The sequence below is a fragment of the Passer montanus genome, unplaced genomic scaffold, assembly GCF_014805655.1.
Source record: "Passer montanus isolate IOZ18808 unplaced genomic scaffold, ASM1480565v1 scaffold5, whole genome shotgun sequence".
Lineage (NCBI taxonomy): Eukaryota > Metazoa > Chordata > Aves > Passeriformes > Passeridae > Passer > Passer montanus.
In genome coordinates this window covers 7713193-7728320 of record NW_024369929.1, presented here as the reverse complement: position 1 = coordinate 7728320, position 15128 = coordinate 7713193, and the positions used below count along the sequence as shown (strand labels likewise).

General features: G+C 37.9%; 1 protein-coding gene across 4 annotated transcripts in view; it reads left to right on the top strand.

Moving 5' to 3' along the window:
* FBN1 (fibrillin 1) overlaps positions 1–15128 on the top strand; it is a 143132-nt gene that overhangs the window by 20812 nt on the left and 107192 nt on the right. For all 4 annotated transcript variants that reach the window (XM_039723288.1, XM_039723287.1, XM_039723289.1 and 1 more), the window contains 2 exons: positions 67–162; positions 1681–1776. In XM_039723288.1, the coding sequence (XP_039579222.1) occupies positions 67–162; positions 1681–1776 (192 nt within the window). The remainder of the gene's footprint in view (positions 1–66; positions 163–1680; positions 1777–15128) is intronic.

Below are 15128 nucleotides of genomic sequence, written 5' to 3'. Positions count from 1 at the left end.
TAGCAAACAGTTAAGTGTTTCTGACTGGTTTGATTTAACTGAGGAAAATCTTTTTTTCCTTTCAAGTCCAACACTGCAACATCCGGTGCATGAATGGAGGTAGCTGCAGTGACGACCATTGCCTCTGTCAGAAGGGATATACAGGAACTCACTGTGGACAGCGTAAGTACACTCCTAGGAATGTAGATACTGTTAAGTGGTTCTGTGATGTGTGGATTGGGCACTCTTTAGCACTAAACTTCAGCTGCTGCTGAGCTTGTTTTTGATCAGGTATAGTGAAATTTTACAGAAAAACACTTGACTTTGTAATGAATGCTGAGTGAATTCTTACTGATCAAGACTATTAAAATAAACATCATGTGACTTCATAATAATTGGATATAACTTGACCCTGTAGTTCTCACACTGCCATAATTCCCATTGACCTCCAGGACTTCTCACCCACTAGTGCAGTGGGTCATACATCTAAATTTTACATGGGATTCAGTTTTCATTTTATAGCTAAAATTAGGATTTTTAATAGAAGTCTTGTTTTCATTTCACTGTTTGCATAAGACTTAGATTATGCTTTAGAAATGTTGATGTTGTCTTATTAGAGTTGATTGACAGATTTTTTTTATTTCCTCGATCAGTCCTTAGTCAAAAGCAATCCTGGATGTGCTGCTTGAAATCTCTCCCAAACTGACTCTGGTGCTCTCTTGTTCTTGGCTGGAATGCTGTGAAGTAACTCAAATAAGGATATAGACACTGCTTTTAACCAAGGCTGTCACATTGCTATCTAGTGAAATATTGGTCTGACACAGAAAATGTGTTTAGCTCATTTAATGAAAACCTTTTGTGCTCTGTCAAAATCAATGGCACACTTTACATGAACTTCAGTGGGACTAGGAATTTACCCTAATAATCTGGAGGAGGATCCCATGGTGAAAGGATTAAGAATTGTATTTCTGCCTTCACTGTGAAATATCAAGTGGATAAAAGAGGATAAATGGAAATCGTCTTTCTACTGAAGTGACTGTGAAATGGAACAAAGAATAACATTACTCAATGAACATGAAATTGTATTTAAAATCTCCTTTTTCATGTGCATGTTGTATTTTCTGATTATTTCAGAGAAGAATTGCTTTTGGAGTTTATTATGAAAAAATTGACTTCTGAAGCTAATAACAGCATGATACAGAGGAAGAGTATCTTGAATTAACATGGAATAGATATTGATTAAATTTTGCTATCCTAGTTAATAGCATTATTTATTTAACACCGGCAATTACTCAGTTAATACTGGATTATTACAGAAGGAACAAACCACATTTGAGGATTTAGAGATTAAATATTCCTCTCCATCTTCTATCTGCAATCTCTATCAGTGTTTGCTTGTTACAAATTTGAAAGAGATATTATTTTGAAGTTATGGGATTGCCCAGCTATCCCAAAGAGAAAGGCTCTGAGAGGTCAGAAGAGCTGTGGTTGTTCCTGTATTTGTATAATGCTCCCCTGAAAAAATGAGCTCACAGTACTAATAAGGCCAGGAAGTAGTAAAAGGTCTTGGAGTAGATTCTAGGAAAAGAATTTAGTATGTTTACCATTTTTACCAGTTTACCTAAGGTGGCCAAGTACATACCTTCATGTCTTTCTGCAAACAGCTCAGTAAAGATTACTCTTGCCTTCCCTTTGATGCAGCTGTCTGTGAAAATGGATGTCTAAACGGAGGGAGATGCGTCGCTCCGAACCGCTGTGCTTGCACGTATGGCTTTACTGGGCCCCAGTGTGAGAGAGGTACGTGCCCTAAATCAGTGGGAAGAATTATGTTCCAACACCTCCAGCAGTAGGGTTGTTGGGCCATTACCTGGTGTATTCTGTAGCTGAATTGGTTGTGTTTGCTTTTGTTGGTCTCAAGACAGAAAATAAATTATAAGTGGCATTTTTAGAAGTATGTGAAATTCATAAGGATAGAGGCCAGGATGAAACACAGATGTAACTGTTTACTTTTTTTGTGATTAAAACACTCCAGTGGAAGAGGTGGCAAATGAAAGTGTTTGTGTGCTTTTGCTCAAAATTCAGTTTCTAAGTCATCAGAAAATGTCTTTGAATTTGATATACATGATAAGTAGAATCTTGCCTCTGTCATTGTTATGTTTTCTTTTGTAGAGTTTATTCAATTCTCTTTTCCTTTTTGTTCAGATTTATTGTTTTTAATTTAGCTTTTTAGTTGCATATCCATAGTGATAATCTTCAAATGAAAACACAGTGATACTGACTACCTTATATGGTATGTGGATTTTTTTTCAGGGTTATTAAACCAATTTAACATTTCATTTGTGGGCAGTACAGTGGACAATGTTTAGGTATAATCCTGTTGAGTTTTATAAAAAGAGTGTAAAGTTTAAGTTCAGAAGAAGATTGTTGAGTGCTACTTCTGTGTTGCCTGATCTGAGACCAGTTTGATTCCACATCATTAGGGCAAGTTTCTAGGCTGAATCCTGGTAACAGCTTCAGTCCTGTCCCTCAGGTGGTGGGTGGAGTGAGAAACTGGTGGTACAGAGCCATTTGAGCCAAGTCAAGCTGTTCTGAAATTACATGCATGCTATTGAGCACAATTGAGGTAGAAATCTGTAACTTACATGCCTAGTCCATAGGCAGTTTTTTACTTAAAACACATGTTTGATTTTATAGTTATCAATAAAAGAGAAAATAGACATTAATGAGCTCTAGTATTCCTGGTTAATGCTTGCTTGCTGTGTTGAGGCCAAATGATTGTCGTATCTTCCCAGAAAACCTCTGAAATTTGGCTGCTTTCACAGATTTTCTGCAGCCTCTCTACCTAGCTGAGCTAATATGTTCCCCTCCTCTAAAAAGGGTGTGGTGGTTTTTGGTCTCAGAATCACATTATGCCATGAGAAAAGCTTTTTCTGAAGATAACTGTTCAAGTATAAACTAATCTTGGTCTTAGAATAACTTGCCTTGTTCAGCACATGCACCTGTGTGGTCACTGGGGAGTTGTCTGGCTGCATATGATTTTACACAGCTGTCAGCTAAGTAAGAGGTCCATATTTTGAATCTGGCTTTGGAAAGTTCTGTGGATTTGACACTCCCTGGTGGGCTTCTGATATACATGTGAATGGATGTTAGCCAGTAAATTGACAAGATTCATGCCTTGTAGAGTAAAATGGTGTGTTTATTAGAAAGAAAAGAAAGAGGGGAGGAAACAAAACAACAAAACCGAAGCATCTCTGCATGGAGCTGGGGGGGTTGTGCAGGGAAGGAAGATACTCAAGAGAAATGGTGTCTTAAACTATGCCATTTCTGGCAGAGGCGGGAGAAGCAGATTGTTTTGAAAACACCATTTCTGGATATAAACGTAATGTGAAGTGATACAGTTTTGTGGCATACACATTCTCCATCTGTTTGGCTGTGATTTGACTTCTAGGTTCTGCCATCCCACAAACTAACAGTTATGGAAGTAATTTACTGCTGTGTATCACCCAGTGCTTTTCTCTACAAGCATCAACTAACAGTAACAGTTAAAGAGTGTTTGTGGCACATATGTCACACACCAAAGAATATTTCAGCCTTTGCTGCATATGTCATAACTTAGAACTGACTTGAATAAAACAATGTTGAGGCAACCAAACACGTGGGGTTATTCTAATAATCCGATAGGGAAAACATTTAAAATGTTGCAGGTGGTTGGAAAAAAATTAAATCCAGTTTCTTAGCTATGGAGACAAGTTGTGTAGTTCTGTTCTAAAACAGTGTCTACTGTTTTAAATAGTTTTTCCATACATTACCTCAGCAAGTGTTGACCATGTGATTGCTGATGAAGATCTGCAAGACTTCTGTGTAGGTCAAGGGCTTTTACCTGGTGAAAGACCCACTGCTTTCAAAGTGTAACAAACACCATCAAATTTGTGGCATGAGTATTTCTATGTATTTATTCAGTCATTCTTTGAGAGGGTAGCAGCTGGCCTTGGGCCGTTTTGGCACACAAATCACTTTTTTGTGTGTCTTAGAAGTGTTAATCTTAGTGTAAAACACAGTAAACATGAGCATAAGGAATTCTGAGATTCACTTTTATCAGTGGGGTTCCTCTTCATGTCCTGGGAGTATATGCCATGTCACTGGTGAGACAGGCTTCACCAGAGCTGGATCAATAACTTCATCACGGTGCACATGTGTCATTAACTCCTGAGCTGTTGTGTGTGGTGGTTGGCTCCTGTCCAGAGCAGGAGAAGCTGCCTGGATGTACTGTCAAGTATATGCAGCTGTGTCATAAAACAACAGACCTGGCTTTGCTGTGGAATAGTGTTCAGAAAGGTGGACTTGACATAAACTGAACAGTGAAAGTGTAGCGGTGTTGGGAATGCTTCCTACAGCCATTTAAGACACATTTAAAATACATAGCCCAAGAAGGAAAATATTTCACAGATATTGCCTCAGTTAAAAATTGAACTTCAGGGACTTCTTTTAAGAAGGTGCTGAGTTCTCTGGCTGTGGTCCAGTGAGGAGCTTTGACATGCCTTTAAGTTCAAACCCAAGATGTCAATATGCTTAGAATTATGCAAGTGCTTAAGGGCCTTGCTGGATTTTGGCCCAAGCTTTCAGAGTTAGTTAAGATCTGAAAGATGCACTCAGCTTTTAATTTATCAGTAGTCATGTTATTAATGAAGTCACAGATAGCAGAAAATGAAGATGTGGACAAAGAAAAACTTCTCCTACTGGTTAAAAACTGGATGCCATCCTTATGCCATTTTACTGTTAATGCTGAATAACTTGAGTGAGTTACAGATTCTTCAGTTTCTTTTAGAGTTGCTAAAGAGACTGAGAGCAGAGACTTAGTTTATGTTCCCCTGAGGATGACTCAGAACACTGACAGCCCTTTCTATTGTCTGTAAAAGAGCCTAGGGGATTTAGCTGGCTGTGGGAGATGCCCACGTTTGGGTCATGTGAAAACATCCCTGTATCTTGCACTTTATGAAAGTCCAGAGAAAAATTGATGTTAGGAGCTCAGGAAGATCAAAAACCAGATTTGGTAGAGCTGTCTTCAGATTTGTACACAAAGGTTTTCTTGACTCTTTGAAACAGTTTCTCTTTAGACATTTGGGTGATAATACTTTAAGAGGGCGAGTTCTATATAATAGAAGATTGTACATTGTTGTTCTCCTTGTATTGCAGAAATGCAATGAAATGTGCTTTTCTTTTTCTGTCTGGATTCATTTAGAGGAGCATAGTGGAAGCTTAGAATGTGTTACAGACCTGTTTGTTTATTTGAATGCTTGTGACAACATCAGGGGCTCAATCCTGCTGCATTCTGGAGTTTTGCCACTCGCTTCACATAGGAGCAGAATTGGGCCTGATGTAGTTCAAATATTAAAAATGTACCACGTGTGTTTTGTTTTTTTATGGACTCATAATATGAGCAAACGATTCCTTTTTCTTCAAACAGAGTCGTTTCTGTACTGCTCTCTTCATGGCAGGAATTTTTGCATAATTTTTAATTATATTTGGCCATTATTAAAAGTTCCCAGAATTAATGCCATATGTAAAAATATCTTTCCTGGAGCCTCCCTATGAAAGTGCAGCCGCTGAAAGTGGTCAAGAGTAATGTAGGGCTCTGTATATTTTTTTTTCTTTCTAAATACTACAACGGGTAGAATGTTTTTACAAAGAGGACACTGCACCCCTTAGTGTGCCCCGTCTCTGGTATTTAGTCTAAATGGAAAGTAAATAACAAAGTGTAGATAGCAGTAAAAGTATGTTCCCAAAGCCTTATGTTGCATTTAAAGTAGTATTGCAGCATATGGTAGCTGGCAAACATTTGAATAAACTTGATTTCTGTTGCTTTCTTCCAAAAAACACATCTGTTGACATAGACATGTAGTTTCTGCAGCCCTGTAACATGAATGCATGCATGTACAATGTTATAGCAGCAAACTGAAGGATGGCTAAACTTGAAAGCCTGCAATAAGGACTCTTGCACACATTTTTCCCCCCTGAAAAGTTATGAAAAATGGCTTCAGACTGAAGAGCAATATATTTAGTAACAGAGTGATGTTTTACTGACTTTAAAATAATTTCAGTATATGTTGTCACCTTTGATGTCTTTCAGTTTTAGAATAAAAACTCCATTGGATTATCTTTTCTAACAAAGAGGTTAAGATAACTGGATGAGTTTTTTAATTTTTAAAATTGAAGCTGCAGCTTTATGGTCAAGAAGTCACCCTCTACAGAATGATTGTGTGTGATTTAGGTGGTTTGTAATACTTAGCAATATAATCAGTAGATCTCTGGATCAGAACTTAGGACTCAGCTCAGTCTGTTATTTGTTGCCAAAAAGCATTTTTAGGGATCTTATGTATAAGAAGGCTTTCATCCATTGTTCTGTTCCTTCCATGTTCACCCCATAACTGGTCCTGTGTTGCTTGCTCTATGCTTTGTGTATCTTAAAAGATCATATAGCCAATTTAAAAATGTTTCTTCAGATATATGCTTATAAGCTTAATCAAGATCCATAAATGATTAAGTACATATGGCTTAGGTCTCTTGTGAGATGTGAGGGCTCCAACTTTTGTACACGAAGCTGAACATTTACATTTTGTTCCAAATTGAGTTTTGATTTCAGTCAAACAAATCTAAAGTTTTCATTCAGCTATTTGGCAGACCTTTTTATATTTCCATGCTTTCTTGATTGGCTGCTAAGGACACTGACCTTTAGATGTGCAGTAAAGTATTGTTTGGACTTTGCTTTGTTTTGATTTTAGTTGTAGCAGTGGAGATGCATACAAATTTAATGACAAATTGTGGAGTCTATATTTGGTATAAATTATCACAAAGACATTTGAATGAAATAGCTGCATTGTTCTAATCTGTAAGATTTGGTTCTTGTATGTAGGACAATGAAAGGACTTACAGGAGAGTCACTAGATCATTCTTCTGGTGCAGCAAACAGCTTTGTTGTTGAACCTGACTCCTACCTCCAGCTTTCCTGACAGGTTCCTGTTTGCTGTGCAAAAAACTGGGTTCAGCTCTCACTGCAGCCAGGCTGGACCTTGTGTTGCCTTTGCCTGCATGTGGTTCTTGCTGTCTGCCTTGTAGTGTCTTGAGAAATGAAGGGTGGAGGCCAGTGCAGCAGAGGCTTTGTAAAAGTTACTTACATAGAGAGATTATGGGATGTTACATGCAGATTATACAGCTATAACTTCTATATACACAGTGCAGACAGTTGAAAGCTGTAGCTTCCCTGACTGGCCTTCACTGCCAGATCTGTGCTCTGCAGTGTTCCAGGGAGAACTGGAAAGAATCCCTCTCATGTGTTGTATCACGAGAGTAATTTTTTTTTTTTTTTTTTTTTTTTTTTTGTGTGTGTGTGTGCTGAAAGATTGAATCGGCTTTTATTGATATTGGTTGTCATTGCAGCATGGTGTTACTTGTTTCCCGGGGGTATTTCTTTTTTTTTTTTTTTTTTTTTTTTTTGTGTGTGTGTGCTGAAATATTGAATCAGCTTTTATTGCTATTGGTTGTCATTGCAGCATGGTGTTACATTTGAGGCCTTCAGAATGTGTATCTTAGGGCTTGTGTTCCCCTCTTAGTACCATTTTACCAGGCCCATTTTTCTAATTTCAGCCCAAACTTGTAAAAAATAAAATAGCTGGCCACAACTGATTTCTCATGCAACTTTCCAAAGAAAAGGTGCCTTTGCAATGGTGACTCCCAGAGTCAGACATAATATAGGGAATGAGTAAATGCAGCTGAGAACTTACCTAACAATGCCTATTTAGCTGTTAATGGAGAAAATGACTCCTTCTCTGGGCTGCAATCTATTTTGATATAAGAAAGCACCGCTACCTGAAATCCTCTGATTTGTTACAGTGAAAACAAATGTTTTCTTTGTGAATCACCCATTCATAGCTTTTTTTCTTCTTGGACTGGTAAGCTGAGAATTTTTGTTAGTTGCCACAGAAGCAAGTAACAGTATGCATGATGCCTCAGTTGAGTTTGACTTACTTTTTTTCTTTGTTTTTACAAGTGATCTAAAACTTTTTAGATGGCCAGTTCTAACCAAGAAAAGAAACCTCTTTTAAAACATAGATCTAACCTAACAAAAGGATAAACTGATGAAGGCATTTCCAAGTAAAACAATTCTTTTATGTAGGTCAGCTGCAAAATGCTAATGAAAATGCATCTTAAACAGAGGTGCTCAAAGTGGTCAGTGTAACTGTTTTGACACATGTAAGTTTTTTTGCTATATGTATCTGTAACAGAGCTGTTGAAATCTCTGTAAAAACAAGACTTTTCTAAAGTAAACTGTTAGATTTAGAAAGAGATCTACCCTCTATCAGCATAAAAGCTGCAAAAAATTCTGAGAAACGACTGCCTAAGAGCAGCTGTAAGGACAGGCACATTCTCACTTCCAGTTGCCCTTGAGAGGTTCATGAATAATGACTGAGTAGTTTTTATACTTTTTTTTTTTATGATAGCTTGTACAGTTTGGCACTTTAGAGAAATGCTGTAGGAGAAGAAAAGAGGCCTAAATAAGGTCTGAAAAGAAAGGAGCCCTGAGAGAAATATCACTCTCCAAATTCTGCTATGCTGTAAAACAGAGCTTGGCTTTGCACTCTTTATCCAGAAGAAACTTCTTTTGAAAAAAAAAGGTGGAATTTGCTACATAAAGAAACCAAGATTCAGTATTTCCCTTCCCTGTAGCTAGGCGTGCAAAGGCTTTGGATACTTAATTTTAAAAAAGCATGAAAGTTATTAAAAATACATGTGTGTTTACACATATATACACATGGGTTTATATTTTAAGAAATGTGAACCTTTTTATGCACCTGAGTTTGGATTGTGGTCTTACACATTTACTGTTTATCCGTTGCAGGCATTACCTAAGCTAAACTAGCACAGGTAGGTTAATGGAACTGAGTCTGCTGTGCCATAGCCTTCGTTTCTTTCCATGGTGGTGTGATTCAGATTATAGATCTCCCATTCTGAAAGACTGGTCTTTGCACTGTTTTACTTGTCCCTGAATGTTTAACTTAGTGTGTGCCTCAATTTTAAAAAAGCATTTACTCGAGTAAGCCTGGCTTACCAGTGATCTCAGTCATGTTTTATAATGATCCTGTCCTCAATGTTTATGTTTTTTGCAAAGTTTACCCAGTGATTGCCAGGTGTTCAGTGCTGTCCCCATTTGCTCCTTACTCCTTGGAATGAATGGTCTTCTGTGACCCTCTAGGGCTTTTTCGTCTGACACGGAGGCGCTGATAGTCATAGGGAAGCAGGAGCTGATGAGAAACCTGTATGCTCACAGTTGTTGCCTCCTTGGGGAGGTGATGGCTGATGCTTCCATCCTGCACCACTGCATACAGTGTGGGACAAAGCCAGAGATGTCTTTGCTGGAATTGCAGCAGTGGTCATAAGTTCAGTGATATTTTACAAGACTTACCATTTTCCTTATTTCTGTATGCACAGGGACTTCATAGTACTCTTTGGTCTCAAGATGAAGCCCTCAGCTTTTGCTCTAGGTCCTTTTATCTTGGTCCCATTACTTACAATTTCTCCATTGATAGCTGAATTTTCAGCAAGGTTTGGAAAATCAGTTTATCTGTGGCAAAAACTGGTAGCACAACAAAATGCATATCTGCTAGTTAGTGGGGTAACTCCTGCCTATCAAACAATGCATTTACATACTTTTAAAAATAGAACTGTAAGATTTACAGGGAGAGAGGGTAATTTGTAACTGTATTTCAGTTTACAGAATTGCTTAGTGTGGAAGGGACCTCTTTAGATCACATAGTCAACTCCCCTGCTCAGACAGAACCAGTTGGAGCACATTGTCCAGGACTGTGGAAAATGTGCTAAAATATGTGTTAGTCTGTGATTTGTAACACCACTAGCTGTACCATTCAGACCTATTAGCTATTTAATGAAGGTCCACTGCTAACATTGTCCAAGTGTTCATTATTCTGGATCTTCTGTGTTTTTTTTCTTATTTGTGTGTTCTGTTATCCAGAGAGTGTTTTTTTTCTCCTGTGGCAGTGATTGCTTAAGTGCTGTGAAATGAAAGCACATGTTATGCCTTTGACATCTAATGTACTTGCCTAATAAAATTTTAAAAATGGAACACTTAGTTTAAAAATGAAGAATAAGTTGACAAAACTGCAGTGGTTCATGGGGTGTGGAATAGGGAATGGTTTTAAATCCTAGTAATACTAATAACTACAGACAGACTGTCAGGAGAGTTTTCCTGTTTGCACTTGACACTAATTGTAGTTACCTGCTTGTCACTTAATACAAAAAGATGGGGAGACCTATTAGGTACTTGATAATTTCACTTGATTTAGGAGGCAGCTGGGTACCTCAGTGATGGGAGGTTTTAGGACCTCAACAGCTCCTGTTTGCTTATGTTTCAGAAAACTACAGCAAGAAAAAAGTGATAAACATACAGTGGAAAAAGCATGCTGTGCACTTTCTTTGAAGTGCAATTAAGGTGACTCTTAAAGTGAGACACACCTTGAACTATTTGTTCAAGGGCCATTGGACTGGTCTCTCATCTGGATGGTCCAGATGTCTTAGCTCAGTTGAGCAGTACAATGACAGAACACTACTTGGACTTGAAATGTTTAAGAGAAGTAACAGTAAAACCAGCAAGCAGTGAAATATAATTGTCCTGCTGGGATATGATGAAAGCCTTTATGAGAATCTCCATGTCCTGGTGGGACAGTATGGGTGGTAACTTGGAGAGGTTTGTAAAATGCAAGTATGGCAGCTTTACAGTTGGATTAATACAGACTTCAGAAGAAGCCACAGGGTCAAAAATTACTTCCAAGCCACAGGCTTCAAAGGCCAAAAGATCTGCAGTGAGAAAAGAGGTGAGTGACCCACCTCTGTGAAAGGAGAGTTGATGTTAAGTTACTTCGGCTCCAATAGCCTTTAAGGTAAGATATATTATGTCTGAAATTGAATTACACCCTGTGATGTGAACTAATTCCAGCTATTAATTGGTTCTTAAGTTGTGGGGTTAGAGTAGTAAGAGGATGATTGGTAAACTTTTTGAGGGATTGAAGAAAGGAGATGATAATGCTTTAATACAGTAAAATTTGGTAGAGTTATAGGGCTTATAAAGCAAAAGCAAGAGATACAAGTGAGAAGGGAAGATAGGCAAGAAGATGATGACAGAGAGGATCTATCCAGTTTTTACATATCTGGGGAAAAGAATATTGGAGGCAGGTTGAGACGTTTTTAGACTGCTGCTTGGGCAGGGGAGACTCAGTGGAGATGTGCATTCCATTCATCTGAATGGCTCTTCTAGTGAAAACATGGCTAGACACAAGCACAGGCCAGGAATGGCAAATGATGAATGACTTAGCAAGCTATCTCGCTGGGTATTTAATCTGTGTGGTTATCTAAATAATTTGAAATGCTTCTCTTGGCCTGAGCCAGGCTGGACAAAATGAAGTGCCATGCATTAAACCTTGTGCTATTTCAGTTCTCAGGTCCCAGCAGGAACCCAACAAGATATGGTTTAATGAAAGGTGATACTATATTAAAATAACAGTACAAGTTGTATCAAACTTGGTTCCAAATTCAATACAAAATGTTGTGGTTTTAGAAGGCATTTTAAATCTAGCACTAACACTTCAGTCACTTGCTGATGTCAGTACAAAAAAAGTGCTTTGTACAGCTGCTGAGTGCAAGGAAGATGAGAGGTTAAATTGGGTTAGCGGAAATGAAAGACGTGCTGTGGAAGAAGTTTTGGTATCAGATTGTTTACGGAATTTGTCATTAAATAACAGAAGTGTTTAAATTGGAGGCCAAATTTAAAGCATTCCTTTTAAAAAATTGTTCCCTATTTATGTGCACTTGAAATTATTTACAGAGGTGTACAAGAAAACATTAATTTATTTCCCTCTTAAAAAGGAAAGATGATGGCAAATCCTTCTTAGTCTCTTACTGTTCAAGCCTTCTTGAGCTCAGGCCTGAACCATTGGTGTGTATTAAAATAATTCTGCTATTCTTACTACAGTTGATTACAGTGCTCTGTTATAAAGGGTGGAGGCACTTGGTGGTTCTCCAAAGAAAGTGAGTAATAATTGACCTAATGTACAGAGCACATGAATAACATATTCTTTTGGTAAGAAATTTATGTTTTACAGGGTGTGCTAGAGTTCACATCCCTTTTTCACATCTTCCAAAAGATTTTAAAATACTCAGCTGCTCTATTAAATTTCTAATTCAACAAATACTCAAATACAAAGTATGCATTAGATAAAGCTCTTGAGTTGAATCCAAACATTGAAAAATCTTTTAATCTGCCTTGAAAACAGCTGTTTAGAATTTTGAGTAGAAATAACAACTTCCTGCAGCCTGCATTGTTGATGTCCGTTTCAGTTCAAGCTGGGAGGAATTTCTCTTTGTTACTCTGCAGCAGCAGCAAGCCTTTGCATCTATGATTCGACTATCCCCCAAACATATTAGGACTGGTATCCTGGTGTACTCTTTGAAATGAGTGAAATGAATGAATAAATGAATAAATACACTTCGTTTGAATTTAGCATAATAGAGGAGAGACTTACTGAGAAGACTTAGGGTAGTTTTGACACTTCAGTGGGAGTTGTCCGGAGTGCAGCTTACAGGAGCTCCTTTTAACATCTCCCACTACTGAGAGACTGCTTCATGTTTGTCTGTTGAAGGAATTCTTGATACGAGAATTGGGTTTTTTAGTGTCTGACATTATTTAAACAAGTTAGATGGGTTTGTGCATATGCATATATAACTTTTATTCTTTGTTCATAAATATTTAAGGAATCTCATAAGATGTTACACAGTGACTTGGCATCAATACCACATACAGAATTTTTAGGCTACTGCCCATTGCATCCCAGGAAATACCAGAAGAATTCAAGATGACTGGCATTTCAAGAAATATCTAAAGCAGTAATGATTTGCCACTTAGTGTAAACTATTGCCAAAAGCCTGCAGGGAATGGCTTGTGTTTATTCTACAGCCTGTTTGCTATGTCCAGAGGGTAGATTGTACCTGCATTTCACACACACACACACACACACACACACATTTTGCCTATATATTAGTTTTATATTCAGACAGTACTTTAAACCTAAAGGTAGAAGTCTTGACATTGTTCGGAGAGGTGAAGCCTGGGCGAAACTTCACAGTCACTCTTGAAGTGATCCAAAATCTACTCACATAAAATAAAAGGATGCCCAAAGACCTAAGTGGGCTTTGAAACAGGAGTCAGAGAGACCTGATCAAATCTTCTCAGCCAGACTTCAATAAGGTTATTGAGAAAGCAGTTAGATCTGTGCTGTGCTACCACACAATAATATCAATCAGTACTTCTGGATAAAAACTAAAAGTGCTTAAATGCATGAGCCACAAATATGGATATGTTTTAGTGAAGATATAGTGGTTATAGTGGATAGAAAATACCATTATATGGAGTGGTATTTATTTAACAGCAACTAGGGATTTCAAGATGACGAGTGAGAAATACTCTAGTAAATAGCAAAGAAAATCAGTACAGCCTCTTTCAGTTTTATAATATACTGTTATTTTCTTTTTGTGCTTATATGCCACATACAGAGTCTTTCATGTGATATTTTAATTTCTAAACCACTTCTAGAATGCAAGTATGTTAATGAACATTGATTAGCACCTAGACAAGTTTGTATATGTGTCTTCCAATAGCCTCTGATGAAGCATAAGTAGCTCTTTTAAATCTAAAGGAGATGTTTGCATTTTAGTAGGATTTAGGTTATGCTCAAATTTGTGCAGATGTAGAAGAGTTTTGGACTTTCCTTTTTTGCTGAGGTGATGTCCTTGTGTCTTTTTAGTTTATTTATTTTTTTTTATGTTTGTTGTTTTTATTCCAGTAGTCAGTACTGTGTGTGGTTTGCAGTGGGGGATGTTGATGCAGATGCAGTACCCAAGGTGCCAGTGATTCTCCACACCTCTTTCAAAGTGGAATGAGGTCACAGCAGAATTACTGCCCTGCAGAGGGGCAGCCTGATGCTCATGTGAAAAATAACCAAGATCACTTCTGTGAACAGGGCTTTTAATCAGCTGTTTAAAAGTTGCTGATTCCATTTCAAGTTGCTAATTAAATGAAATGGGAGGAAGAAAGAGATCAGTATGCTGACAGGCAAGAGTTACAATCCAGTGGTTATCTCATTTCAAACGTGTGGGCTAAATATCTTTATAACTTAAGCTTATATTATATTCACACACTAATAAAATGTTCTCATGTAAGGGTAGTTTAACCACCACAAGCTTATTTTATTTTATAAGACTAAACTATTTGATGCTCTAAAAACATTTTTCTCCTGTGAATGTTATTTATCACAAGTGTAGTTGAAACCTGAAACTTAATTATTAAAGCAGATATTCAGACACTTTCCTGACAAGAATGATGTGGATAAATGACATTATTCCTGGAGGAAGTCCTACTTGCCTTTTGGATGTAGTGCAAAATATTTCTGACAATCAGGAGGAAGTTTTCTCTTCCACTGAAGTGTCTTAAATTATGAGCTTTCTACTGTTTTACAAGAATTTTTTTAAAGCCACCTAAAAGTTTTCCCACAGTGCTGGTTTACAAGCAGCTGAAACTTAGACACCCCACAGAACAGTCTGTTGTTCCATTAACGTTGCTGAAAGAGAATCACATATGTATTGATGACCACCTGGATTGTTAAATGTACCCATTCTACTAAAAATTAAAAGAAAATATTTCCTGTATTTTTAGGTACAAATTTATACTGGCACTGCAATTGCTAAACCTTGCAGTTTAGGCAGATAGCAGAGCTCCCACAGAGGACCTTTCAACTGCATTATGCTGCACTCTGTATGCTGTCCCCTCATAACTCCTCACTGCTCCCCAGCAGTAGAAGGGTGCTCCCTCTTCCCCCTGCTTCCCTACCCTCCCTCCTCTTACCAGCTGTGGGACCCCCAGGGTGCTGCCTGGCATGTGCTGCTCTCTTGCACTTGGTCCCAAGCAGAATTTGACTTTTGATACCTAGGATATCATCTGTCTCAGCTGTGAATCTCTTTTGGTTCGAAGGTATGGGAGTTTAGTGGATCACTGGCTTCCTGATGGCTTGATACTTCATTCAAAGCCCAGT